The 23,473-nt window shown below is 45.3% G+C and overlaps 3 protein-coding genes across 6 annotated transcripts in view; 1 reads left to right on the top strand and 2 right to left on the bottom strand.

The window, feature by feature from the left end:
* Positions 1-23,473, top strand: part of nf1a (neurofibromin 1a) — a 44,156-nt gene that overhangs the window by 5,033 nt on the left and 15,650 nt on the right. Inside the window, exons 4-35 of one of the 3 annotated variants that reach the window (XM_076137642.1) lie at positions 438-628; positions 741-847; positions 957-1,024; positions 1,168-1,243; positions 1,358-1,515; positions 1,635-1,808; positions 2,130-2,258; positions 2,640-2,714; positions 2,797-2,928; positions 3,093-3,230; positions 3,399-3,512; positions 3,802-3,881; positions 4,029-4,152; positions 4,283-4,529; positions 4,703-4,776; positions 4,972-5,055; positions 5,200-5,586; positions 5,854-5,993; positions 6,279-6,401; positions 6,545-6,628; positions 6,768-6,884; positions 6,970-7,151; positions 7,296-7,507; positions 7,629-7,790; positions 7,881-7,978; positions 8,292-8,427; positions 10,168-10,230; positions 13,056-13,214; positions 13,331-13,428; positions 13,699-13,845; positions 13,967-14,113; positions 14,262-14,372. In XM_076137642.1, coding sequence (XP_075993757.1) covers positions 438-628; positions 741-847; positions 957-1,024; positions 1,168-1,243; positions 1,358-1,515; positions 1,635-1,808; positions 2,130-2,258; positions 2,640-2,714; positions 2,797-2,928; positions 3,093-3,230; positions 3,399-3,512; positions 3,802-3,881; positions 4,029-4,152; positions 4,283-4,529; positions 4,703-4,776; positions 4,972-5,055; positions 5,200-5,586; positions 5,854-5,993; positions 6,279-6,401; positions 6,545-6,628; positions 6,768-6,884; positions 6,970-7,151; positions 7,296-7,507; positions 7,629-7,790; positions 7,881-7,978; positions 8,292-8,427; positions 10,168-10,230; positions 13,056-13,214; positions 13,331-13,428; positions 13,699-13,845; positions 13,967-14,113; positions 14,262-14,372 — 4,337 coding nt within the window. Of the gene's footprint in view, positions 1-437; positions 629-740; positions 848-956; positions 1,025-1,167; positions 1,244-1,357; positions 1,516-1,634; positions 1,809-2,129; positions 2,259-2,639; positions 2,715-2,796; positions 2,929-3,092; positions 3,231-3,398; positions 3,513-3,801; positions 3,882-4,028; positions 4,153-4,282; positions 4,530-4,702; positions 4,777-4,971; positions 5,056-5,175; positions 5,587-5,853; positions 5,994-6,278; positions 6,402-6,544; positions 6,629-6,767; positions 6,885-6,969; positions 7,152-7,295; positions 7,508-7,628; positions 7,791-7,880; positions 7,979-8,291; positions 8,428-10,167; positions 10,231-13,055; positions 13,215-13,330; positions 13,429-13,698; positions 13,846-13,966; positions 14,114-14,261; positions 14,373-23,473 lie in introns of all 3 variants that reach the window. The other 2 variants (XM_076137641.1, XM_076137640.1) reach the window with 2 other exon arrangements.
* On the bottom strand, positions 14,988-17,691 carry LOC142988449 (oligodendrocyte-myelin glycoprotein-like). The gene is made up of 2 exons (XM_076137627.1): positions 17,489-17,691; positions 14,988-17,047 (listed from the first exon to the last, which is right to left on the bottom strand). Exons 1-2 carry the CDS (start codon positions 17,689-17,691, stop codon positions 16,063-16,065), a joined length of 1,188 nt encoding a protein of 395 aa, XP_075993742.1. The 3' UTR covers positions 14,988-16,062.
* On the bottom strand, positions 20,683-23,327 carry evi2b (ecotropic viral integration site 2B). 2 transcript variants are annotated; one of them, XM_076137665.1, is made up of 3 exons: positions 23,190-23,327; positions 22,674-22,766; positions 20,683-22,591 (listed from the first exon to the last, which is right to left on the bottom strand). In XM_076137665.1, the coding sequence occupies exons 2-3, from the start codon at positions 22,753-22,755 to the stop codon at positions 21,399-21,401; spliced, it is 1,275 nt and encodes a 424-aa protein (XP_075993780.1). In that variant the 5' UTR covers positions 22,756-22,766; positions 23,190-23,327; the 3' UTR covers positions 20,683-21,398. The 2 variants fall into 2 exon arrangements, with proteins under 2 accessions (XP_075993780.1, XP_075993781.1); XM_076137666.1 differs by having other exon boundaries at positions 22,674-22,763.

The raw sequence follows: 23,473 nt of genomic DNA, 5'->3' as shown, positions 1-23,473 counted from the left end.
TTGGTAGAACAACAGAGGAGGGCTGGATCTGTAGAGGAACATCAGACTGAAACCATGAATGTTTCTATATGAACAACATGAGTCCAACATGTCTCACATGAGGCTTGCACACTTTCAACACTTTCCTTTACCTTAAGTTGAAGTCTTCAATGAATAACAATGAGGTGTAGAAGTCCCAGTGATGTCCTGTTGAAGCCAGAGGGACTAAACACACAGATTTAAAGTTATCAACTTTAGAGGCAAACGTTTAACCTTCATAAATACAAATGCATCTGTCCTTGCAGCATGCATTTCCTGCAGAATGTGCTGGGATTGCGTTCCGGCCTTTGATTCTCCTTCACATTCTCCTTTGATTGTGCTCGGGGCCGACTGGTATCACTCTGATCCTGGGTCCCTCCTCAGTCTGAATCATGTCACACTCTGTCCTCCCTCCTCAGCAATCCAAAGACTGCTTACGTCTGGATGAAACCATGCTGGTCAAGCAGCTCCTGCCAGAAATCTGCCATTTCATTCACACGTACCGCGACGGCCACCAGCACGCCGCCGAGCTCCGGGCCTCAGCCTCGGCCGTCCTCTTCTCTCTTAGCTGCAACAACTTCAACGCCGTCTTCAGCCGCATATCCACCAGGTACCAGTTGTCCAGTGTCAATGATTGGATGCATTTATGGATTTAAGAGTTGCTGTGAAAGACCAGAACATTGACAGCAGATGTGTTGACTCTGTCTCTGTGGTGTGTCCAGGTTACAGGAGCTGACTGTGTGCTCGGAAGATAACGTGGACGTCCACGACATAGAGCTGATGCAGTACATCAACGTGGACTGCTCCAAACTAAAGAAGCTACTACATGGTAAACATGACAACATGACACCTTCCTCCCCCCTGGAAACCTCCACACATTTAGGTAGCTGATCTGATCGACACCTGATCACCTAACTTCTCTAACAATTCCATTTCAGAAACTGCAATGAAGTTCCGAGCTCTCAAGAAGCCTGCACAACTCTCAGTCATCAACAGTTTAGAAAAGGTATTCATGCTCTGTGGTCTATGGTCTGTCCCTGATCACTCATTGTGTTTGTGGAGCACTGCTGGGATATTTTAGCACAAAACTGCTAAGAAAACAGAGCTAAATGTAAACCATCACATGTAACCAGGTGAATCTCTCCACAGGCCTTTTGGAACTGGGTTGAGAACTACCCAGACGAGTTCACCATGCTCTACCAGCGACCACAGGGAGACATGGCAGGTCTGTATACAAGGCTGATGACTGTATGTTCATGATATCATTCTCTCTGGCAGAAGGATGACTGACGTTGTGTTGACTAGCAGTGACTCTGTGTGTGTCTCTGTGCGCCCCCAGAGTCTGCTGAGCGGTTGTTTGACTTGGTCGACAGCTTTGCCGAGAGCGCAAAGAGGAAGGCGGCAGTCTGGCCTCTGCAGATCATCCTCCTCATCCTCTGTCCAGAGATCACACATACCATCTCCAAAGACACTGTGGATGAAAGCAAAGCCAACAAGGTACACTTTGAACTTGTTTCCTACCTGCTATGTTGTCATTCAACTATGAAAGCACTTTGCACTGCATGTGTAACTGTGCTTTCAAATAAAATAAACATCTTCATCTTTCTTCACTGCAGAAACTGTTCTTGGACAGTTTGCGGAAAGCGTTAGCGGGTCAGGGTGGCAGCAAGCAGCTAATGGAGAGCGCCGCCATCGCCTGTGTCAAACTGTGTAAAGCCTCCACGTACATCAACTGGGAGGATCACTCAACCATCTTCCTCCTGGTCCAGTCTATTGTCATGGACCTCAAGGTGAGACTTGTCTTGACTGAGGAGGCTTTGTTTATGTCCAGCTGTTTGTTTATCAGGACTTTTACTCAAAATTATGAACATGAAACTGGCAGTTGGGACAGCCCTGTCTCACACAAAAAAGAGAAAATGTTTTACATTTTACACAGCTGGAGTGTAAAGTTCCACTCAGATGGAACATGGGATTTAACAAAGTATCCAAATGGCTAAATAGTTTGACCTGTAGTGAACCCAGCATGTAAGCCTCGTCTGAACCCTTCTGTCTCAGCTCGTACACACGAGTGAGTGAACCTCAGAGATCTGTTTCCCTCCCTGTCCCCACAGAATCTGCTGTTCAACGCGGCCAAACCTTTCTGGCGAGGAACGGGCTGCCAGAATGCTGATGTGGAGCTCATGATGGACTGCTTTGTCTCCTGCTTCCGTATCAATCCTCACAACAACCAGCACGTCGAGGTAGAACTCAGACTGTTTCAACTTCTTTCTTATTGCAAAATTATGATTAGGAGGATTGTATTTTAGTGGAGTTACCCGTGCTTTATAGTGCACATGGTTAAGAGCAGATTTGTTTCATTTGAAGTACTGCTGAGAGGTTTGGTCCACAGGTTTGTGGTGGAGGAGTGTGGGTGTCTGGTATTCTAACTTCATGTTGATGTGGGTGGAGCCAGAAGGGAGAAGTATCTGGAAATCTGTTTCAGGGGGATCCCTACAGCGTGTGTATGACATCATCAGTGGCTTGTTGTCGTTGCCATGGTGTCAGCTTACTACATGAAATGTTCCACTCTGTTATTGTTTTGTCTATAGACATAGTAAAGTGCGTTTCCCTTTTGTCACCAGGTCTGTTTGGCCTCCAGCTCACCCTCCACCTTTCACTTTGTCCTAGTCAACTCCTTGCACAGAATAATCACAAATGTAAGTCTGCAGCCTCATGAGCTTTATGACGGAGAAGACACAGAGTTCACGCTGTTCATTTTCCCTTTTTTGTTCCTTTCAGTCCCATCTGGACTGGTGGCCGAAGATCGACGCAGTCTACTGCTACTCTGGGAAGCTCCGCCTCATGTTTGCAGACACACTCACACGGGTGGTCCAAGGCGTCGGCACCCACGCCCCCCTACGCATGACACCGGTGAGAGAGGTTACATTCTATCAACTAGACTATGTACTGATACACACAAACTAAACCTGCATTTGTAGTTTGGAGATTAATTAAGACCTCAAACTGAGTGAGAATGTATTTCCTGGTCATGAAGGCTGTTTGGATGAACGTGCTTCCTGTTGTTCCCTCCACAGAGTCTGACATTCAAAGGGAAGATGACCACCAGCCTTAAGTTCAAAGAAAAAGCCACAGATCTGGACACTCGAAGTTACAAGTGCCTCCTCCTCGCTCTGGTCAAGCTCATCCACGCCGACCCAAAGCTCATGTTGCATGTGAGTCTGACAGTGCTGCTTCCACTGCAGGACATGAGACCAATGAGTGTCTGCTGAGTTTGGAAAACAACCAACCAATCACATTTGAACTCTGATCTCAGAGGACTTCTCCATAAACGGTGGAATAAATCATTTTCTCATTGTTTTCTTTTCTCTTGTCTCCTTTAGAACCCAGTGAAACAAACCGCAGAGATCCAGAGCAGCACAGCAGAGCTCATCACTGGCCTGGTGCAGCTCGTGCCTCTAACCAACACTACCCAGCTCTCACAGGAAGCCATGGAGGTCAGGATCTCTTTCCACTTTTCTCCACGTCACAGCAGAGGGTCCATGTTAAAACATTGTTCTCAGTCCAGTCAACTTTATTTCTATAGCCCAACATCACATTCACTGTCTCAGAGGGCTTATTTGAAAAGAAAGACTTCATGACCCTGTGATGAAGCAAACACACTTATTGGTGTCACGCGTGTGCAGAGTTGTGTTTCAAGTCTTTGTGATTTGAGACATTCATTGTTTTTCTTTGTCTTCTAATTAATGTTTCATGGTTCCTGTTCTGTCTCTTCTGTCTTCTTAGGCTCTGCTCGTTCTGCACCAGCCAGAGACCATCGAGCTGTGGAACCCCGATGCCCCCATAGAAACGTTTTGGGACATTAGGTACTCTCTCTTTAGTCCAGGGTTTACAATGAAGGAAGGATTGAACACTGAGTTCTTTTGATAGAGCTGCATTACAATTTCCTGCATGTAGACATAGATAATTATTATAATATTGACCCTCATCTGTTCTCTATCTGCTGGTTTCAGCTCACAGGTGCTCTTCCTTATCTGCCGCAAGTTGATTGCCCAGTCGATGGTCAATGGGACAGAAGTGCTGAAGTGGCTGAGGGAGATCCTCATCTGCAGGAATAAGTTTCTGCATAAGAACAAGGTAAGCAGTGTTTACTCCTCCCATAATGTTTCTTCCCAGATCATTAACGTACTTTAAAACAACACTATGAGTTTCCTTTCACACTGATTACCTGTCTGTGTCTCACCTGGCTGTGTGTCTGTCCCTCCAGGAGTCTGCCACCATGGGCGGAGGAATCCCCATCTGCAGGCAGGCCCAGACCAAGCTGGAGGTGTGTTTATACATGTTCCTGTGGAGCTCCGACACAGAGGCCGTGCTGGTGGCCATGTCCTGTTTCCGCCACCTCTGTGAGGAGGCCGACATCCGCAGCACAGCCGACGAGGTTCCTGTCCAGACCATCCTGCCCAACTACGCCACCTTCAGTGAGCTGGCCTCAGTGAGCAACATGATGGGCACAGGTCAGCCACACACACACACACTGAGGACTGCTTTAACACACATGTTTCCTATTGTTATTGTATTGGTTTCACCTCACAGTTTATTATTCTTGGGTGATTGTCTTTTACAGTCATTGTCAGCTTGTGTGTCAGTTACTGTGAACACTTCTTATTAGATTCTTCTTTATTTGCAGGCCGCTCTACTTTGCAGAAAAGGGTCATGGCCTTGCTAAGAAGGATAGAGCATCCTACTCCTGGAAACATTGAGGTAACGGTTGCAATTCCAGGGGTTTGAGGCGTTTTCCTCCAAAGCCAAAGCTAAATTCACCTCTATGTTCCATAACTTTTTATTATTGCAAACATTAAGATGAACATCAGTCATTAATGAGTTAACCTCTACAACAAAATCTCCAGCCTGGCTCTGCAGTTCATGTATGTTCTTCTTCTTCCTCTTCTTCTCCAGGCCTGGGAGGACACGTACTCTAAATGGGACCAGGTCACTAAACAGATTCTCAACTTTCCCAAAAACAAGGCGGATGACGGACAGGTGAGTGTGTCAGGACCTCAGGATTATAGGACTGGACTTCATTTGCCCGTCCATCAAACATCACTGATCGTCACTCGTGTTCAAATGTAGTCTCTCTGGTTCTCTGCTTCTGCTGCTCAGTGTTGCTGTGCCCCTCTACAGCAGGAATGGATCAACATGACTGGCTTCCTGTGTGCTCTGGGCGGAGTGTGTCTCCAGCAGCGCAGCACCCCCGGTCTAGCCACCTACAGCCCACCCATGGGTCCCATGAGTGAGCGCAAGCACTCCATGATCTCCATGAGCTCCTGTGAGGTCTCCACTCCTTTGGCCTCCACCGCTTCCTGTTCGTCCTCAGCCTCCAGCGAGACGCCCGTGAGCCGCTTCGTGGATCGGCTGCTGGCCCTGCTGGTGTGTGGCCACGACCGGGTCGGCCTGCACGTTCGCACCAATGTGAAGGACCTGCTGGGGCTGGAGCTGAGTCCTGCTCTCTACCCCATGCTCTTCAACAAGCTGAAGAACAGCATCGGCAAATTCTTTGACACACAGGGACCAGTGAGTAGATCTGAGGGGGGAAGGGTCGGTGTGGTTCCAAAGAGAAGTTAAACCAGGGATGCACACCAATCAAAAATTTACTGCTGTATGTTTTGACAGTAAACAAGCTATAGCAGTTTGTCAGATCAGCTCTCTTTTCTATAGCAGCAGCACCCTGGTGTGTGTGTGTGTGTGTGTGTGTCTGTGGTTGCGCGTGCTTGTGTGTGTACTTTGTATGACACCCCAGTATTGTCTGCATGTGTAACATAATCATTTCTCCGGTTGCAGGTTCCCATCAATGACACTAACACCCAGTTTGTGGAGCAGACCATTGCGATCATGAAGAACCTGCTTGACAACCACACTGATGGAAGCTCTGAGCACCTGGGGCAGGCCAGCATCGAGACCATGATGCTCAACCTGGTCAGGTCAGTGCTCAGTCAGCACGCTCAGCTGGTGTGTTCAGAGCGTCAGTTTGACATCATGGTGGGGCTGTAGAGCTCTGGGAAACATTGAATCATCTTTAAATGTCCATAACAACCATGTGGGAACAGAAATGGAGGTTTGGTCTGTTTCATTTGGCAGCACACGGTATATACAAACTCCATTGTATTCCATCCGGAACACGTAGAGAACACAGAGGACAGCATTCTTTTTGTATTGTGTCTGAACATGAGTTATAATCAGCTGTGTATCGATCCTCCTGCCCTCAGATATGTACGCATCCTGGGAAACATGGTCCATGCCATCCAGATCAAAACCAAGCTGTGTCAGCTGGTGGAGGTGATGATGGAGAGACGAGACGACCTCTCCTTCTGCCAGGAGATGAAGTTCAGGTCAGTGACATTTGTAGACATTATGATTGGAAGTGTGCATGTAAGTGACCGTGACACGTTCACACCAACTACTAACTACTAACTAGTGTCATATCAACATGTGGAGAAAAGTGATAACATTTCATCTGTGGTTGATTGTGTAGGAACAAGATGGTGGAGTACCTGACTGACTGGGTCATGGGAACCTCCAACCAGGCTGCCGATGATGATATCAAGTGTTTGACAAGGTGAAGCGTTGTTACACAGCCTGCTTTTTTTGATTCATTGTCAGTAGATGAGAAATCTCTATTTAATAATCTGGGCTGCGCTTCATTTCTCTACGGTTCCTATGTGCAGCCCTGTTTATGCCTCTGCTCTGTGTATCAGGGACCTGGACCAGGCCAGTATGGAGGCTGTGGTGTCTCTGCTGGCCGGCCTTCCTTTGCAGCCAGAGGAGGGCGACGGAGTCGAACTGATGGAGGCAAAATCCCAGCTCTTCCTCAAGTAAGAACCCACCTGCATTCAGCTTGACCTGTGGGATGAGGAGAGGCTGTTTGTGATCGGATGTCTTGTTTGTTTGTGTGTTCAGATACTTCACCCTGTTCATGAACCTGCTGAACGACTGCAGCGAGGTGGAGGACGAGGGTCAGGCTGTCGGCGGGCGGAAAAGAGGAATGTCCCGCCGCCTCGCCTCGCTCCGCCACTGCACCGTCTTGGCCATGTCCAACCTCCTCAACGCCAACGTGGACAGCGGCCTCATGCACTCCATCGGTGAGTACCTTCACCTCAGGAGGAAGAGAGTCAAACGCCTTCCAGAGCCTCGTGTTCTCTACTTCATTCCTTCTGTCTTACACTGTGTGTCAACAAGTTCAGTTGAGGATGAGGAAGGTCTTTCTCTTCATCTTCATTTCTCAGGCTTGGGCTACCATAAGGACCTGCAGACACGAGCCACCTTTATGGAAGTGCTGACCAAGATCCTGCAGCAGGGGACGGAGTTTGACACGTTAGCTGAGACGGTGCTGGCCGACCGGTTTGAGAGGCTGGTAGAGCTGGTCACCATGATGGGGGACCAGGGAGAACTCCCCATCGCCATGGCACTAGCCAATGTTGTTCCTGGGTCACAGTGGGTGTGTATAACTCCACACAACGTAACATCACCACCAATCTGTATCAGAAGTACACAGACTTGTTGTTTAGCTCCGCCCCCGGCCTGAAGCATTGACGTGAATGCCCGTCTGCTCTCTGCAGGATGAGCTCGCTCGAGTCCTGGTCACGCTCTTCGACTCCCGTCACCTCCTCTACCAGCTGCTGTGGAACATGTTCTCCAAAGAAGTGGAGCTGGCAGATTCCATGCAGACGCTCTTCAGAGGAAACAGCCTGGCCAGCAAGATCATGACTTTCTGTTTTAAGGTAAAGAGAAACACACGTGACCAGGACTTCTTCTGTCTGTGTCTGACTGTCCATGTCTCCTCACTCCATCCTGTGTGATGTTCTTCTCAGGTCTATGGGGCAGCGTACCTACAGAAGCTTCTGGAGCCGTTACTTAGAAGTGTCATCACCACACCTGAACACATCAGCTTTGAAGTGGACCCCACCAGGTAAAGTCTACTGATGATGAGGGTTTCATCTTATAACCTCTTCACCATATAGAGAACCATCCTGATAGGTCAAGCTAGGACCTGATAAGAGAAAACAATGAATAAATCTTCCTGTCCCTGAAGGTTTGACCTCATATTAACTCAGAGATATGCTCAGAGGTGTTTCCTTTAGATTCCTTATGTGAGGGGTGTGAGGTTTAACCCTTAGGTGTATGAGGACATCATGGAGCTTGAAGTCATAGCCTGTTAAAATCGGATGTCTAAGCAGGATGCCTCCCTGACTCCCTGAGAGTAACTCCTGGTGTCCCTCTAGACTGGAACAAGGGGAGAACCTGGAGGAGAACCAGAGGAACCTGCTGCAGATCACAGAGAAGTTCTTCCAGGCCATCACCAAATCCTCCACAGAGTTCCCCCCACAGCTGCGCAGCGTCTGCCACTGTCTCTACCAGGTATACCCCCCCCACACACACACACACGCGCACACACACGCACACACACCACCCACCACATCCCCCAGCTGCTCACCCACGTCTCTGCTCTTCCCTGTGTTCAGCCTCACTGACATTTCAAGCTTCTGCCTCTCCACTCTGAGGTTTCCTGATGCTGCTGAACACAAAGCTGTCTGATATCAAAGATGCATCAGGGCCCAACTGCACAGGCACAAGTCCAAATAACAAACATGCAGGTCTTACAGCCTCTCTAACGTTCTTCCTGTTGGTATATAATGTTCAGGCCATCGTCGGGCATTAAAGCTCTATGTTAGGTTTAATAAGTTTATTTATTTATCTGTTATCAGGACAGTATATGGTGCTCATTTCTGATCTCACTGTAGGGTTTCAGTTACCAGAGGTGCTGCTAAACAAACGCACAGCAACACCTGCAGGGGCATCTGCCTGTATTCATCTCCTCAAAGAAGAACATGTTCATCTCAACTTTGCCAGCACAATATGCGGAAATTGATGTATTGGCAAAATAAGAAACTTAAATCCAGTTCCAGCTACCTCACACTTAGTTTAGGCTCTCTTTAACTTTCAAGGAGGGCTTTGGAAGCTAATAAGTAATTCAGAAATCCCTGTTTGGCTGAAACTCTTGTTCTCTTTCCTCTGACGTGACCTAAATGCTTCATAACACAAGTAGACATTTAAATAAAGACTTTTATCTCTGCACCTGATCCAATATGCAGTTAAACCATACAGACCCAGATAGAGAGACGCATGAGTGTGGATCACTCAGTTTGAAGGCAGCTGAACCTGAGGGACAGTGACAGATAAGATGTGATCACAGTCTGAAAAAAGGGGAACTTCACTTTTAAAAGGCTAGAATAGAATGTAGAAGATGGTGTAATGGGTTAATCCCAATACATCAAACATTTCACAACACGGTGAGTTTGATAAGACCTTCCTGTCATTTTCACCTGCACATGGGAGTAAGTTCACCTGTCTTATCCTCTCCAGCTCAGGCCAGTCAACAATCAGCAGCTATGCCATGAAAGTGAATGAATAACTCACATTATTATTATTATTAACCAGCTCTTCTTGCCAAACCCTCCCCCCCAACATCTCTACAGTCTGTTTACATGATCTCTATGCACAGGTCAGGAGCTTTGAACATCTGAGTGATGTTGTTGTTTTTGACCTGAAGGACATTTAGCATATGAATGAACAGATGAAGACTGGATTGTGATGCAGAATCAGTTTGAGAGTTTCCTCTGCATGTTACAGATCTTCACATGTGACTTTAATACTGGTCACCATTCCAATCCAACCAACAACAAGCCGCTTCACAAACCTTATAGGGAATAGTTTAATGCCCGGGCCAGTACAAAGCGTGTGATGTCATCATATAATAAACACAGTCGATTTAGATTTTGTCTTGTAGATCTGCTGACATCTTTGATTTGTCATTCCCCATTTTGATTTCCCTTTGCACCTGTGCAAGCGTACATTTTGCCACAAAACTAATCTGCTGACGTCAAACCACGCAAGCTCATGCATGCACACGCTTCAGATCCCCTGAGCAGAGGTCAACCAACATGTTTCCAGCCGTTATTGTCAACGAATTTTACTGTATTAAAAGGTGTGTGTGTGTGTATGCGTGTGAGTGTGTGTGTGTAAGTGTGTGTGTGTGTGTGTCGCTCTCTCTCCCTCTCTCGTGCTGTGACCATGATTGTGCTCATCTCTGTTCTGTAGGCAACTTGCCACTCTCTACTGAATAAAGCAACAGTAAAAGAAAAAAAGGAAAACAAAAAAGCAGTAAGTTTGGATAATCTATTTTTCTTTAGCCACTTTCCCCCTGAAGCAAAAGCCTTTTTTTGTATTTTATTCATTTTTTAAGAGTTTGGTTTTAATTTGGTGTTTCTCTGGAACTGTTTTGTTCTTTTCTCCATGTTCAAATTTGTTTACACCCCTCTCTTAAAATCACATTACTAATACTGCGGCTTTAAAGAAATGTAGTTTCAATTAACAGCTTTGCGAAAATAGTGGCATCTTCGTCTTTTCTTCTCTGTTTTCACTCCAGAAGACTTTTTCTCAGAATATTTCATCTACACTGAAATCCACATTGTTTGAAGTCGTATTCCTCCATCTTATATAAATCAGTGTGCTCACAAACACACACACACACACAGAGCCTGCCTCAGCTGGCTTGGCTTCCCACAACATCTGGGGCCTGTACTACGAAGGAAGCTCAACTGACCTTGACCTAGTTTGCGTAAGCTGGCTCGACAAAATCGAAACCCTGCAATCAGATTTGGTCGGTATCACAAAGCCGCTAATAAGGCACATTTGTTAATGCAGAGACATGCACGTTCTCATAAAAGGGGGCGTGTCTGCAAATATGAGATGAAATGGTCACGTGCCGATACCTAATTTACTTTAGAGGCGCTTGTATGCTTGTTTTATTCGGGGGAACCCCCCTAAAGTTTCATCAATGTGATCCTGCAGGTACGATGAAGCTATTTTCAAAGCGGATTGGTCAAGAGGCGGTGCTTCATATTTCAGCCACACAAAGCAGAAACAAATGTGCTGTGGACCAGAATTGGTGTAAGTTACCATGGCAACAGAGTGTAAACAGAAGTGAGTCAGCTTCGTGACACAGAAAACTCAGACTTAAGCCTTAACGTAGCTGACTAAACCCTTTAATCGTGCGTCGTAGCACAGGGCCCTGATTTTTCTTTGGATGAAATATTCTGACAAACTGTCATCTGTCTCTCATGGGTTGGACTCCCCCGTTGGTTTATGAATGGAGGTGAAGTGGAAATTCACCCTAAAACTGTAAACCAGTCATCTCTTTACTGCATGCATAGAAGTGAGAATGATCTCCATCCGGTCGTCTCAGGCTGGATGAGAAGGATGAGAAGACCCACCTGGAAAATGTTGGCTTTGTTAGAAATCCAAGTCTATTAATCATGCCTAAATTTAAAAAGATGTAATCTCTTCATAATTACACATTTGTCCTGGTTAATGCTGTTTTGGGGTGGACTTGGTCTTACTGGTTTCTAGAGGGCCTTTACAAGTAAGAGCTTTGGGATGATGATTGGCTGCCGGTGCAGAATGTTGTCTCCATCTTATACTTCTGTAAGTCTCAGCATCTCTGTCCTGATGTATAAATTGTTGAGCAAAGTTATGTCCTCTGTAGTAAGTGCTGCTCTCTGTTCATCAAAGGTTCTTGTTTGGCAAGACCAAAAACACGTTTTCTGTCTTTTCAAACCACTTTGCTGTCTTTAAGTTGGTGTTCAGTAACTGTCAGAATAATTAATTAGTTATTTCCCACTACTGACTCAGAACTGAAGAAGCTACCTGGGTGAGATGTGAATCATGTCCAAGACTAAACGAGTTTAGACTCTCAGCCAACTCGTATGTGCAGCTATCAGCAGAACGACTGAATAGAGGAGCCTTTACAGGAAGTCATCAGTACTGCTAAGTACTGTTTGTTTCAGTAAATTGATTGTGTATTTCAGAGCATTCCTATGTAGAAACAAAATTGTGCAAAGCTGAGATAGAATCAAATGTAGGGTAGAACTGATTTCATTGCTGACGGGCCTCTGTGTGTTGTTGGTTGTGTTGATGTAGGCCTGGTCTGTCCTTGGCTGATGTACCTAAGAGTGCTCGTCTGTGTTGATAACTGGACACTGACTGAATTGAGCTGCTTCTCTTTTGCAACATGCACATATCTGTCCTGTGGATTGTCAACGTTCCCTTTATCAGACACATGACTCCTCCCAATGTAACAATCATTTTGAACAAGTTCCCGTTTGAAATATGTGTTTTCTTCACGTCTTAAGATAGATACATTTGTAATTTGTTATTTTGTGGTTTGATTAGAGGTTCAAGTTTGTCCTTTTTCAAACCTGTAGCTAATTTTGTTCTGGTCTAGTCGTAGTCATCATTTGAGTCGTATACTACAGCAAAATGACTCTTGATGTGAAGAAGATGTGCTGCCGTCAGACATCTGAACAGCTGAACCCATTGAGCCCATCCCACATGAGAACCTACGTGTTCATCCAAAGACATGTTTGCTGTGATTAATCAAGGTTGTAGTTAACTTGACATTGACCACAACCCTCTCTGCCTTGAGATCAGTAAATCAGATTTCCCCTGTAGTTGGTTCAGAACTTGTGCTCAATGACCCGTACGACTTTGTTTTCCGTCTTTGTTTCTGTTTGGTGCTGAATTCCAGTCTTCATGCTTCTTGCTCCATGGGAGGAGACGGTTGTACCCGTTGTCATGCTTTCTCTGTGTGGTTCTCTTATCTCTTTCTGTGGCTGGCTTTAATCGGGCTAAGAACTGGATTCAGTCCTAACTGACTTCATTCTTCATCATCATTCATCCTAAGTCTCTCTCCATGGGTCTTTCAGCACTGTTCCATCTATAGCTGTGTTTGCCATGTCTCACTCCACTCTGCTCCTCTCAGTGTTACACACACTGACACACAAATATTTCCATTCTCACCTTTCTCTCCTCTATGCTCAATGTATTGAAAAGCCTCTATTTTTTTTATCTGTTCCACATCTGTCTCCTTCCTTTGTGCCCTGCACCTCCCTCATCTTCCTCTGCCCCCTCCACCCTCCTTCACACAGGTGGTGAGTCAGCGGTTCCCACAGAACAGCATCGGGGCCGTTGGCAGTGCCATGTTTCTGCGCTTTGTCAACCCAGCAATCGTGTCCCCCTACGAGGCTGGAATCCTGGACAAAAAGCCCCTGCTGAGGATAGAACGAGGTCTCAAACTCATGTCCAAGGTAAAGGAGAGGAATCATAGTCCAGTGTTTATATTATAGTATATTCTCTTGTGATTGGAGAAAGAGTTGGCAGACTAGGAGAACAGAACTTGATATTTCTGTTGTCTTTCTTTCAGATTCTGCAGAGCATTGCCAACCACGTTTTATTTACGAAAGAGGAGCACATGAGGCCTTTTAATGACTTTGTGAAGAGCAACTTTGACTCAGCCAGGCGGTAAGACAGCAGGAGAATGAACTAACCCTGCAAATAACTTTCTCTTCATTTGCTGTTCAGTGTGAGGACGGACCAACTGGTAGAACATAAGTGATTCAAATCTGTGTGTGTTGTTGGTGGATATCATCAGTCAGTCAGTGCACTAATACATTGCGGGCGTTCTGTGATACTTTGTCTGCTGCTATCAGTGGCTTCTGATGGCGTTCAATCTCAACGTCTACACAGGTCCAAAGAAATGGACACATGATGAGTCTGTTCTCCTCACCACAGGTTTTTCTTGGACATAGCGTCGGACTCTCCACCAAGTGACTCTGTCAACCACAGTCTGTCTTTCATCAGCGATGGCAACGTTCTGGCTCTCCATCGTCTGCTGTGGAACAACCAGGAGAGGATTGGCCAGTACCTATCCAGCAACAGGTCAGCAAACACGTGTGGTGATCTTGTTTTATGGAGCATGAAACCTCTGTAATAAACTTATATACCTAAGTCAATTTAGTTTTCATCAGACCATGTTAAAGTAAGGATTCATGCTCTCTAGGGACCACAAGGCAGTGGGCAGGCGACCTTTTGACAAGATGGCGACCCTGTTGGCCTACCTAGGGCCTCCTGAACACAAACCTGTGGCCGACACCCACTGGTCCAGTCTGAACTTGACAAGTTCCAAGTTTGAAGAGTTCATGACCAGGTATGATTTGCACCATCGTGTACAGTAATGCACATTCATTCTCCAAGACTTACCAGTTTCTGCTTCCAAAAATCTCTCTTTGAAGTTCAGCTCATTTCTGGTCGAGCCTCTGCTCTGTCAACGTTTGTTTCTACTACGTTCCCATTAGGCACCAGGTTCACGAGAAGGAGGAGTTTAAAGCCCTGAAGACCCTCAATATCTTCTACCAGGCAGGCACCTCCAAAACTGGCAACCCAGTTTTTTACTACGTGGCTCGCAGGTAAGACCAACAACCGCAAACATTTCAGAATAAATGTCCTGAAAGTATGAATTAGTGATGGTTTGGAGGTTTGGAATGTACTTATGAAGATGTCATCAATAGTGCAGTCACTGCAGAGCAAAGCTTTTAAAGTATTCCCGATAAACATTATAGGCAGAGATAAGAGGTCTCTGTAGTCTTTTGTCTGCAGAGAAAGGACTGAACCAATATCATTTAGACACACCTTTTAAAGACATCAGGCATAGGTTCATTGGCTTCTGTCAATGTTTCCTAAACGCTTCCTAAGTGTTTTCTTCCTAGGACGTTTTCCTGTTATTCACATTTAGGTTCAGTGGCATTGGTCATGTGATCCTTTAACCATGTGACGAGCACCAAACATGCAAAAAAAAATAGCATTAGTACACTTGAAAGATTCCGACCCCCTTAAACATTTTCCATCTTAATTTTGGGCCATCACACTTTGCACTTGCATTGGTTACATGCTCACTTTTTCCAAACCCTCACCATCTTTCCATGATCTTCAGGTTCAAAGACACAGACTGCTGCATGTGCATGGATTAGCTCCGTCTTTATTGAGTCTGCAGAAGCTATTGGATCCGTCCATAAACAGCCAAACCCAAAGATCTTTAGAGAAGTTTTCACAAAAAACAGACAACAATCCCTCAGGAATTCTGACCGAATAGTTGGAAACATTCGTTTAATGAGCCCTTCCAAGTTGTGTGTTAATGAAACAAACAAAGAGATGAGTAATAAACATTCATATCTCTAGCTCTCTTCTTTTAAATCCAGTAAAGTCTACAGATTTTCTAACTTTCTCTACTTTGAAACACAGACATGGTGACTTGGTACTTTACTTGAGTTGGGACTCTATGGTCTTTAGTGTTGGTAGAATAAACAGCGTGCCGTGTTGTTTCATCAGGTTTGGATCTTATCTGAACATGCTAAATGCTTCTGTCTCTAGGAAATGTGACTTCTATTGTATTTGAATGTCCGTTTAGAGTTTTTAAGATAAATCTTCATGTTTGTACCATTGAAGTGTGATGGACACGTCAAGTTGATGCTCAAATTGGAATCTGTGATCTGTCTTGTGCTTTGGATTGTTTTGGTTTGAATTAGTTTCCATAGTGATGCAGGGACTTCTGATTGTTATGAAAAACCTTTTCTACATGGATATGTTTACAGTGCTTGGCTTCTCATTGGTAATCTTTTTATTTATAGGCCTCTTCAGTACTCGGTGAGGAATATTGAGACAGGTGTGCCCATAGGTAATATGGAATGTTCAATTTGAGTCCTGTCATGAAAGCCCAGCAGCACCAAATTCAGCACAAGCATCAACATTATAAAGAAAGCATAGATTACAGCCATTTGTTTCAGTGTGCAAGCAGTATACAGAGAGTGGACGTTACCTCACTCCTTTAATAGGTCACTGGATCTTTTGTCATGTTTGTCTATGTGGTGCATTCTTTTTTTTGCATACAAGAATTTGAAAGACATATCCGTGTTGCATGTTGTAGATGTTCAGCTAGTTGAAAAGATGATTATTATGGGATTGATCATAGTAGGCAGTAACAATCGCATCAGCTTTATACTGGGAATGAAAACGTAGGTGCTTGGACAATAATCAGTCTTTTTCAATTCAATTCAATGTATGTAATAAGCTGAGGTGGTGATGTAACCTGTCAGAGTGCTGTCAGAAGGTGTTGAGAAGGCTCACCAGGACCAAAACAGTCAACATGACGGTCTCTCCAGTCTCTACGAGGAGCCTGGGCCCTTTGTTCTGAGAGGTCCCTGGTTTGGGTTTCTTTGTTGTAGAGTGCGGGTGCGTGGTTGTGCTTATGTGTGTGGAGAAACTGTCAAAGGTTGTAGAAGACATCCAGACAAAGGCTTTCTGCTCTTCAGATTCGTTCATGCTTTCTCTCCTGTCCTGATAAATTCCGGTCTCGAAAAGTGCAAACTTTGCCTGGTAACCAGAAGTGACGTCTGCAGTCCTTGCAGGAGGCGGACCTTCAGGCCCCTCACCTCTGCTGTTCACCCACAGTGGAGGCTCCGTGTACAGTGCTGAATGCCCAGGGGTCACCTGGTGGGCTTTCCCACAGATGGGTCTTGTGTAACAGGGGCAGCCTAAGATGGTTGCACGGGACTGTTCGGCCCATCTCAGGAGCCTTGTAACGTTCTCCTCCTCTTCGCACGCCCAGGGATTATCCCCAAGAGTCATCATCTCCAGCACGGCCAGCTTGTCAAAGATCCCTTCAGACACCCAGGAGAAACGGTTAGCATGCAAGTAGAACTGAACCAACCTGGGCAGCCGGTCCAACGATCCAGGCAGGATCTGCACCAGATAGTTATGTGACAAGTCAATGGTCTCCAAATTGTGTGGCATATTGGTGGGCACAGTCCAAAACCGGTTGTGGCTGAGGTTGAGCGTTTGAAGACTGGGTAAGGTGTTGTTGATGAAGACTACCTTCTCCAGCTCGTTGTCCGACAGGTCCAGCACTTTTAGATTCCAGTGGTAGGCGGTGTCGTTCTTGTCCAGGGAGCGTAGATGGTTCCCTGCTGCTCGGATGTCCCACAGTGACCGGGGCAGGGAGGGGGGCAGGCTCTCCAGTCTGTTGTAGGACAGGTCCAGTGTTCGCAGGTGGACATAGTGGCTCAGCTGACTGCCAACATCTTGCAAGCTGTGTGAAGAGTTGAAATCACTAAACAGGATAAATGCAATGTCATTTAGAATTTATATTAAGAATAACACAATAATGTAAACAGTATATCTCCATTGTAGGTCATCTCCACTACAGTGCATTGACTTCTCCCCGCCCTATGACCTGCTGTAACCCTGCTATAACCTGTATGACACAGCCAATGAGTCTCTCTTCTAGTTTTTATTGGGGTGAGTGGTCCTGGCTGTGTTGCTGTTATCTAGGCCATGTTCAGTCAAGTTCTGCAGCTGAAATGGAGTATGGAGCAAAATCTCTCCCTAAATATTTGATGAATCCCGGAAGTTCTATTCTATCAGTCATTTACAGTTGTTTTCATCACCATTAGATTGGAGAGAACAGTAATTGTAGATGGAGGATTCTTGCAAATGCCCCCCCCCCATGGTGTCGATGCTTCCTACCTACCTATTGAAAGAGAGGTTGAGAAAGCGGATGTTGTGCTGCAGGCCAGGTGGGAGCTTGGTTAGGCCTCGTGAGGAACAGTCCACTGCGCGGTGTCCCCTGCTGCAAGAACACATGGGTGGACAAATGGACAGCACCCAGCCACCCAACAGCCCACACAGCAGCAGCAGAAGCAGGCAGGCCAGAGAGGCAGAGCAGGCAGGCATGGTGAGGACTCTAAAGACAGGTCAAACAGTCATTAGTGAGATGAGATATGAAGGGGAAGCAGGATATTGGAAGGATACGCATCTTTGGCCTTAGGATGAAAATATATTGATGTGGAATGTGACAGATTTATCAGCAGAGTTCCACTTTGCAGCACTAACATTGGTGTCCCTGCTGAGTGGTCAAGGTTACAGCTCCATCCTTTACACAGGCTGGATTATAAAGGGCAGTATTCAACATTTTTACAATTATAATTTTATTTTCCTGTCACAAACACAAAGGTGAAATGTAATTTAGTGTTGGCTAGATTTGTTAAGACAGGTTTGCTTGACTCAGAAGTCCTAACAATTGTTAACACCAATTAGATAGAAATGATGTATTTAGGCCCTTGCACATGAGTGAAACTGTGATGAAAGAAGTGCTCTGCAGTGAGAGTTGATCAGTAGTCGGGTGCTAGTCATCCCGAGTGCCAACTGATCTGAAGCTCTGCCAGTGGGAAGGAAGCTCACAGTGCTGCAGTGAGCCGGATACACACTCCAGCTGCAACTGCAGATACTGAGTCTATCTAACTAAGATCTGAGATCTAACACAGAACTGTCTCTCTCTCTTCCCCCCCCCCCCCCCTCATTCTACAGTAAACCCTAGTTCATTCTACAACATGATTGTTACTGTCAGATCCCTGAACATGCGGCCTTGTTGTTGTTTTTCTAGGTGTCCATCAACATGTTGCCTGAGGGTGATGGGATATTAGACATCTGCATAGTAATAGAGCCGGGCAGGAGTTCTAGACTCTAGCACACTGGACTCTACTGCATTAATATGCTTCAGTATCAAAGTCCTCTCTGCATGTCGGCAGAATGTGGATCTGTGTGCCCGACCCGTTCTGTGATCACTCACCTCATCCTTTCTGTGGTTTCAGTGTGTCATCTCCTATTCCTCGTCGTCGTCTCCTCCTCTCCTCCAGCTGTTTTTGTTTAGTTTTACTTTCTGCTGCCCCTCCCTGCTGCATTCCTTTTCACAGGTGCCTTATGTTTCCTTCTCCTTTTTACTGATCCTCAGGTACAGAAAGGGAATTGTCTTGAGCCTTGTGTAGATTTTGCGGGTGTACTGGCATCGGCTCCCATCCTGCTCACTGTTCTGCAGCCTCCCGATGCAGCTGGAGGTCCAGGGAGGAGGAGGAGGAGGAGGAGGAAGAGGAGGAGGGATTCAGGGAGGGAGGGGGCGAGAGATGTGGAGGGAGAGACAAAAAGACTTGCGGCATCGGGCCGGCCCACTATGTTGCTGATGAGGCAACAAAGGCGTGTGTGTGTGCTCGCGATGCTGACGACAATCTTTTTATATCAAGAATCTGCATGGTTCACAGAAGCATCTGCTCTCAGTCTCTCCCTCTGTTTCTCCCTCTCTATGTATCGCTCTCTGCATCTCTCTCCTCTCTCTCACTCTGCATCCCTCTCTCTTGCTGTCTCTCTCTCACTCTGCATCTCTCTCCCTCTGTGGATCACTCTCTGTATCTTTCCATCTTCCGTCTCTCTCTCCGTCTCTCTCTCTCCGTCTCTCTCTCTCCGTCTCTCTCTCTCTCTCTCTCTCTCGCTGTCTCTCTCTCGCTGTCTCTCTCTCGCTGTCTCTCTCCCCCTCTGTCTCTCTCTCCTTATCTCTCTGACTCTCTCCCTCTGTGGATTTCTCTTTGTATCTATCTAGCTGCTGTCTCTCTACCCCCCTTCCTCTCTCACTCTCCCTTTCTCTCTCTCTCCCCCTCTCCTGTTTTGTGTAGCATGGCACACAGGGTTTTTAGAGGACTCAAGGAAACAAGGAGGGAGTTTTTAAGTGATTTTGCAAACCACCAACCAGCACATTCCATCTGCTGCCCTCTACTGTCTGAAAGTAGCTCATGCTTCCTCTCAAGTCTTGCACCTGACTTTCATCACCAAAACGTTGAAGTCATTGACTTTGTCCTTGATGTAAAGGTTGGGTTGGCAAATACATACATGACAAACAGGCACTGCACAGTCTTCTGCACTGGCAAAGGGAAGTGTAAGACTAAACTAAATGTCCTTAATCAGACATGCTGTCCTTATATTCAGCATGTTCTGTTACTTAGTAGTAATAAAGTGTAATATTGTAATTTTGTAGAGATTTTGTGTTGAACATTGCCAAACTGCAAAATTCAAAGGTTTGGTCTTGCCTAGACGCCTAGAAATGTCATTTGAAAAAAGTCATTGACTACAAACTTTTCTTCTCTTTTTAGCTCTGCAGTCCAACATTGAAAGTCTGTATATGTTTTTATTTAGATGGACTCAGCTCTACTAGAGGAAACAAGGATTGCATGTGTTTTTAAATCTGATGTAAGACGATCATGCACATATATTGATGAAGTGGGGTCAGTGTGCAGCTTCAGGTCCTTTCTTTAGAGAAAGATCCCAACAGTCAGCAACAGAAGCAACTGAGAGCTGTAAAGTGCTGAGCATGTGGAAGATGGTGTAATGACAGCAGCGTAGCAGCGCTCTGTTTGATCTAGTTCTATTACCCACACTACAGAGGAAGGATGTCTTTAAGCCTTTATTGCATGATGCCATGTTTACATTCACTGAATACTACATTAGTTATTTACATGAACTAAAGCTTTATTACAAACTCCAGATAAAGGCCTGTTACTCAAAGTTACACACACACCTTATTTAACCTTTTACAGTTACTACATTCTACATAGAGACAGAATAAATGTGAGCATTTGTACAGAGCAGGAAATGATCACTGTGTTTTAAGTGACACTTACTACTTCCTCAAATGATGAGAAAGCTGAGCTGTACAGCACACGCACACACACACACACACACGTGTCTTTATATAGACACAGGTCTTGACAGCCTTTAGTCATCTGTGACGCATTCTTCTCTGTGTTATACATGTAGATGTTGGACTTGGCTGCTTGTCTTCACCACACATAATTATTGCTGCAATACTAAAATGCAAAGTTGCTTACAGTTGTTTTCTTGGATTTGGACTCACAGGCTTTCACATTTCTCCTCTTAACATTCGTATGAGCAGAAAGGAAAGCATTGGGACGGTGGGGACAGAGACAGTTGCTTTGCTCATAAGTGTAATTTAGAAGCAGAGTCTCTACAGTAAAGTCTCTAATCTTACACTCTATTATGGCTCTAACATTTTACACTCACCCTGAGTTTAGGATATAACTCCATGCTATATACGAGGAAGTCTCCAGCCTAAAGTGTATTTATCCAACATTATCCTTCTCTTATCTTTGACTTTGTGCCATGAGTGTATTGCTGGTATGACTGATCTGTAAAGAGCTGCTGCAGCATTGCAGTAACTCTCTCACTCCTGGTACCAGAGCTTACAGAGGCCAGCCTCACTTGACTTCATGCACGCAGTTTGCACTGAATGTTCTTCAGCCCAGAGTGATGATGATGAAACACTGGGCTGTTTAAAGCAAAACTTAACACTATTTACTAACAGTATTCAACTGAAAATGTAAAGAAATGGGCAAAGCCTGCCCTTGGAGAAGCTCAAGCCTGCAACTATTTGGTATATTTACTTGAAAATGACTGAAAGATTTAACTGATCACAAAATAGTCATCATGAGTAAAGTCATTATAATTGTATAGAATAAAATGAGTTTAAGTTAAATGCCATTTGCTACTAAATAATGTTTAGACTGAAAGAAAAAAAATTCTTGGAAATTGTGTCTGGACTATGTTGGTTGGGTCGGTGACTGAAGCTTGTCGGAGGCATCGTCCAGCTGTGATGGAGGGATGGAGTTGGCAGCTTCAGATGGAGATGGGGTGTTTGCGGAATTGTCTTCTGTGAGTTTTCCAACGTCTGTAGATACAGAAGGTGTGTGGTCGTTCTTGGACATCAGGTCATTGGTTTGTGAAGACGTTGGACCTGTTTTAGTCTTTTGAGCGCTCCCTGTCACTTTGTCTGCTGGAATACCTACAGCAGTCCCATTGTTGGCTTCATGTTTGTCTCCAAATGTAGTATTGTTGATGTCTTCTAACTCCTCCTCTGTTTCCTGGAGCATGGACAATCTCCTTGACAGCCTCATAGGCAGGAAGCTGGACAGAGAAATTCGATTGGATGACCTCAGTTCTACCTGGCCGTCGCTACCAGCTCCACCTTCCAGAAATGGTGACGGGCCAGCCCAGTCTTTGGTTGCTACCTGCTCCTTCTTAATCTTCTGTTTCTTTACATAGATAACCAGGATTCCCACAATCAAAAACACCAGGGCTCCTCCTATTATCCATGTCACGACTTTCCCATGATTTTCTCCCTTATATGAGTTTTTATCATGTCCTGAATTTGGTGGAGATTTCTTTGCGGTGGGGATGGACCACATCTTTGTTGTGGTCATTGAAGTTTTGTATGAACTTGTCTTCACTGTCGCAGCCCCACCTGTGACCTGGCCTGTGTTTGTAGAGTTGTTTTCAGGAGGCTTGGTAGAGATCTTGTCGTTGGAGGGAGAGTGGAGAGTGGAGGGGTTGGTAGGTGGTGTTGAACTGAGAGATGGGCTGGTGAGAGTTTTGTCATTGGTGGTGATTGAGTTTGATCTCTTGTCTTGCCTCTCTGAGATGGTGCTGGCCAGCGGAGGGGCACTTGTAGCTTGTGTAGTTGAGTTGGCGGTTTGATCGATGGAAGCCGTTGCTGCGGACAATGAGACCTTTGAAGATGCTGTTTGAGAATCTGCTGGTTGACTTGATGCTTGCACAGGGCCGGAGGTGTTTTCTACTATTTGTTCAATTGGCCAATTTTCATTATCTCTGGGTGTGTTTCCCGAGACCTGAGGAGGTGGAGTTGCCTCATTTCTTCCTCTGGAGGCGCTCACTAAAGACATTACAGGTGTTGTCTGGATTTCCAACAATCTCTTGGTCAACGTTGGGTGAGGATCTGTAGAGAAAGGATGTATTTGAGTGTGTTGTCTGCCTGATGCGTAGGAGCATGAAGCCCTTCATGTGTGTCGTTTCCTCACCTTCGTTCAGACTCTGTCCAAGTGTCACCGAGCCACTTGCTATCAGTGAAAGCAGCATTGATAAAAAGCGGCGTGTATCCATCTGTAGATCTGCTGTTTGATGGGGAAACGGTTTAAAGAAGCAGCGTTGTGAAATCGAATACGTTTTGCACCATTTCCCTAAATTGCAACTCAATTTGCGTCATGTAATACAAGGGTTCACTTTACACTGCATTTAATGTGTTCATCAACAAACTTTGGTCCAGTTAATGTGTTAAATACTCTTAACTCTCAAGGATACTATTTATTCAATGTCTATTGAAACATCTTCTCAACCTTCTCCATAATTCTCTCTCAATCAAACCCATTTGTGTAGCTTTCATCTTCACCGTTTTTCAGCCGTCTTTTGAATCTATACAACTTGTCTGTATACAGTGACAGTGCTCATGTGTGACTCCAGCATCAAATCAAGAAACACACGACAAAATTGTACTGTAGGAACACAGTGATATATCAGATAATAAAGATGTTACTTACTAAAGGCTTTATGAAGTATGTCCCCTTCGACCTGTTAGCTGTTCTAAGCTATATGAATAGTCCGGTTCTTGTAGGATCTGGTGCTCTGATCTGATGCCCGTTGATTGAAAGCAGGAACTTGGGTCATTAATGGCTTCTGTCAGCTGAAATGCAAGACTAATTCTTGCTAAACTTTCAGGAAGTCTGAGTTGTGAAACTGATGACATCATCGGTTGCGTGGGTCTGCCTGCTAAACATAGATGTTCAACTTCTACTTCACAACTTCACAAGCCTTTCAACATCCT

The sequence above is a fragment of the Genypterus blacodes genome, unplaced genomic scaffold (assembly GCF_046128005.1).
Source record: "Genypterus blacodes isolate CSIRO-AG114 ecotype Tasmania unplaced genomic scaffold, CSIRO-AGI_Gbla_v1 ptg000330l_1, whole genome shotgun sequence".
NCBI lineage: Eukaryota > Metazoa > Chordata > Actinopteri > Ophidiiformes > Ophidiidae > Genypterus > Genypterus blacodes.
Note: the sequence above shows the minus strand (reverse complement) of the source record. Positions and strands in the feature narration are given on the sequence as shown.

Bases quoted from the DNA above. Each gene is read 5' to 3' on its own strand.
- evi2b (XM_076137665.1), bottom strand. From the start codon at position 22,755: ATGGATACACGCCGCTTTTTATCAATGCTGCTTTCACTGATAGCAAGT. The intron at 22,592-22,673 runs GTGAGGAAACGA...CTTTCTCTACAG, and splicing joins TGGACAGAGTCTGAACGAAG to ATCCTCACCCAACGTTGACC.
- LOC142988449 (XM_076137627.1), bottom strand. From the start codon at position 17,691: ATGCCTGCCTGCTCTGCCTCTCTGGCCTGCCTGCTTCTGCTGCTGCTG. The intron at 17,048-17,488 runs GTAGGTAGGAAG...CTCTTCACACAG, and splicing joins CTCAACCTCTCTTTCAATAG to CTTGCAAGATGTTGGCAGTC.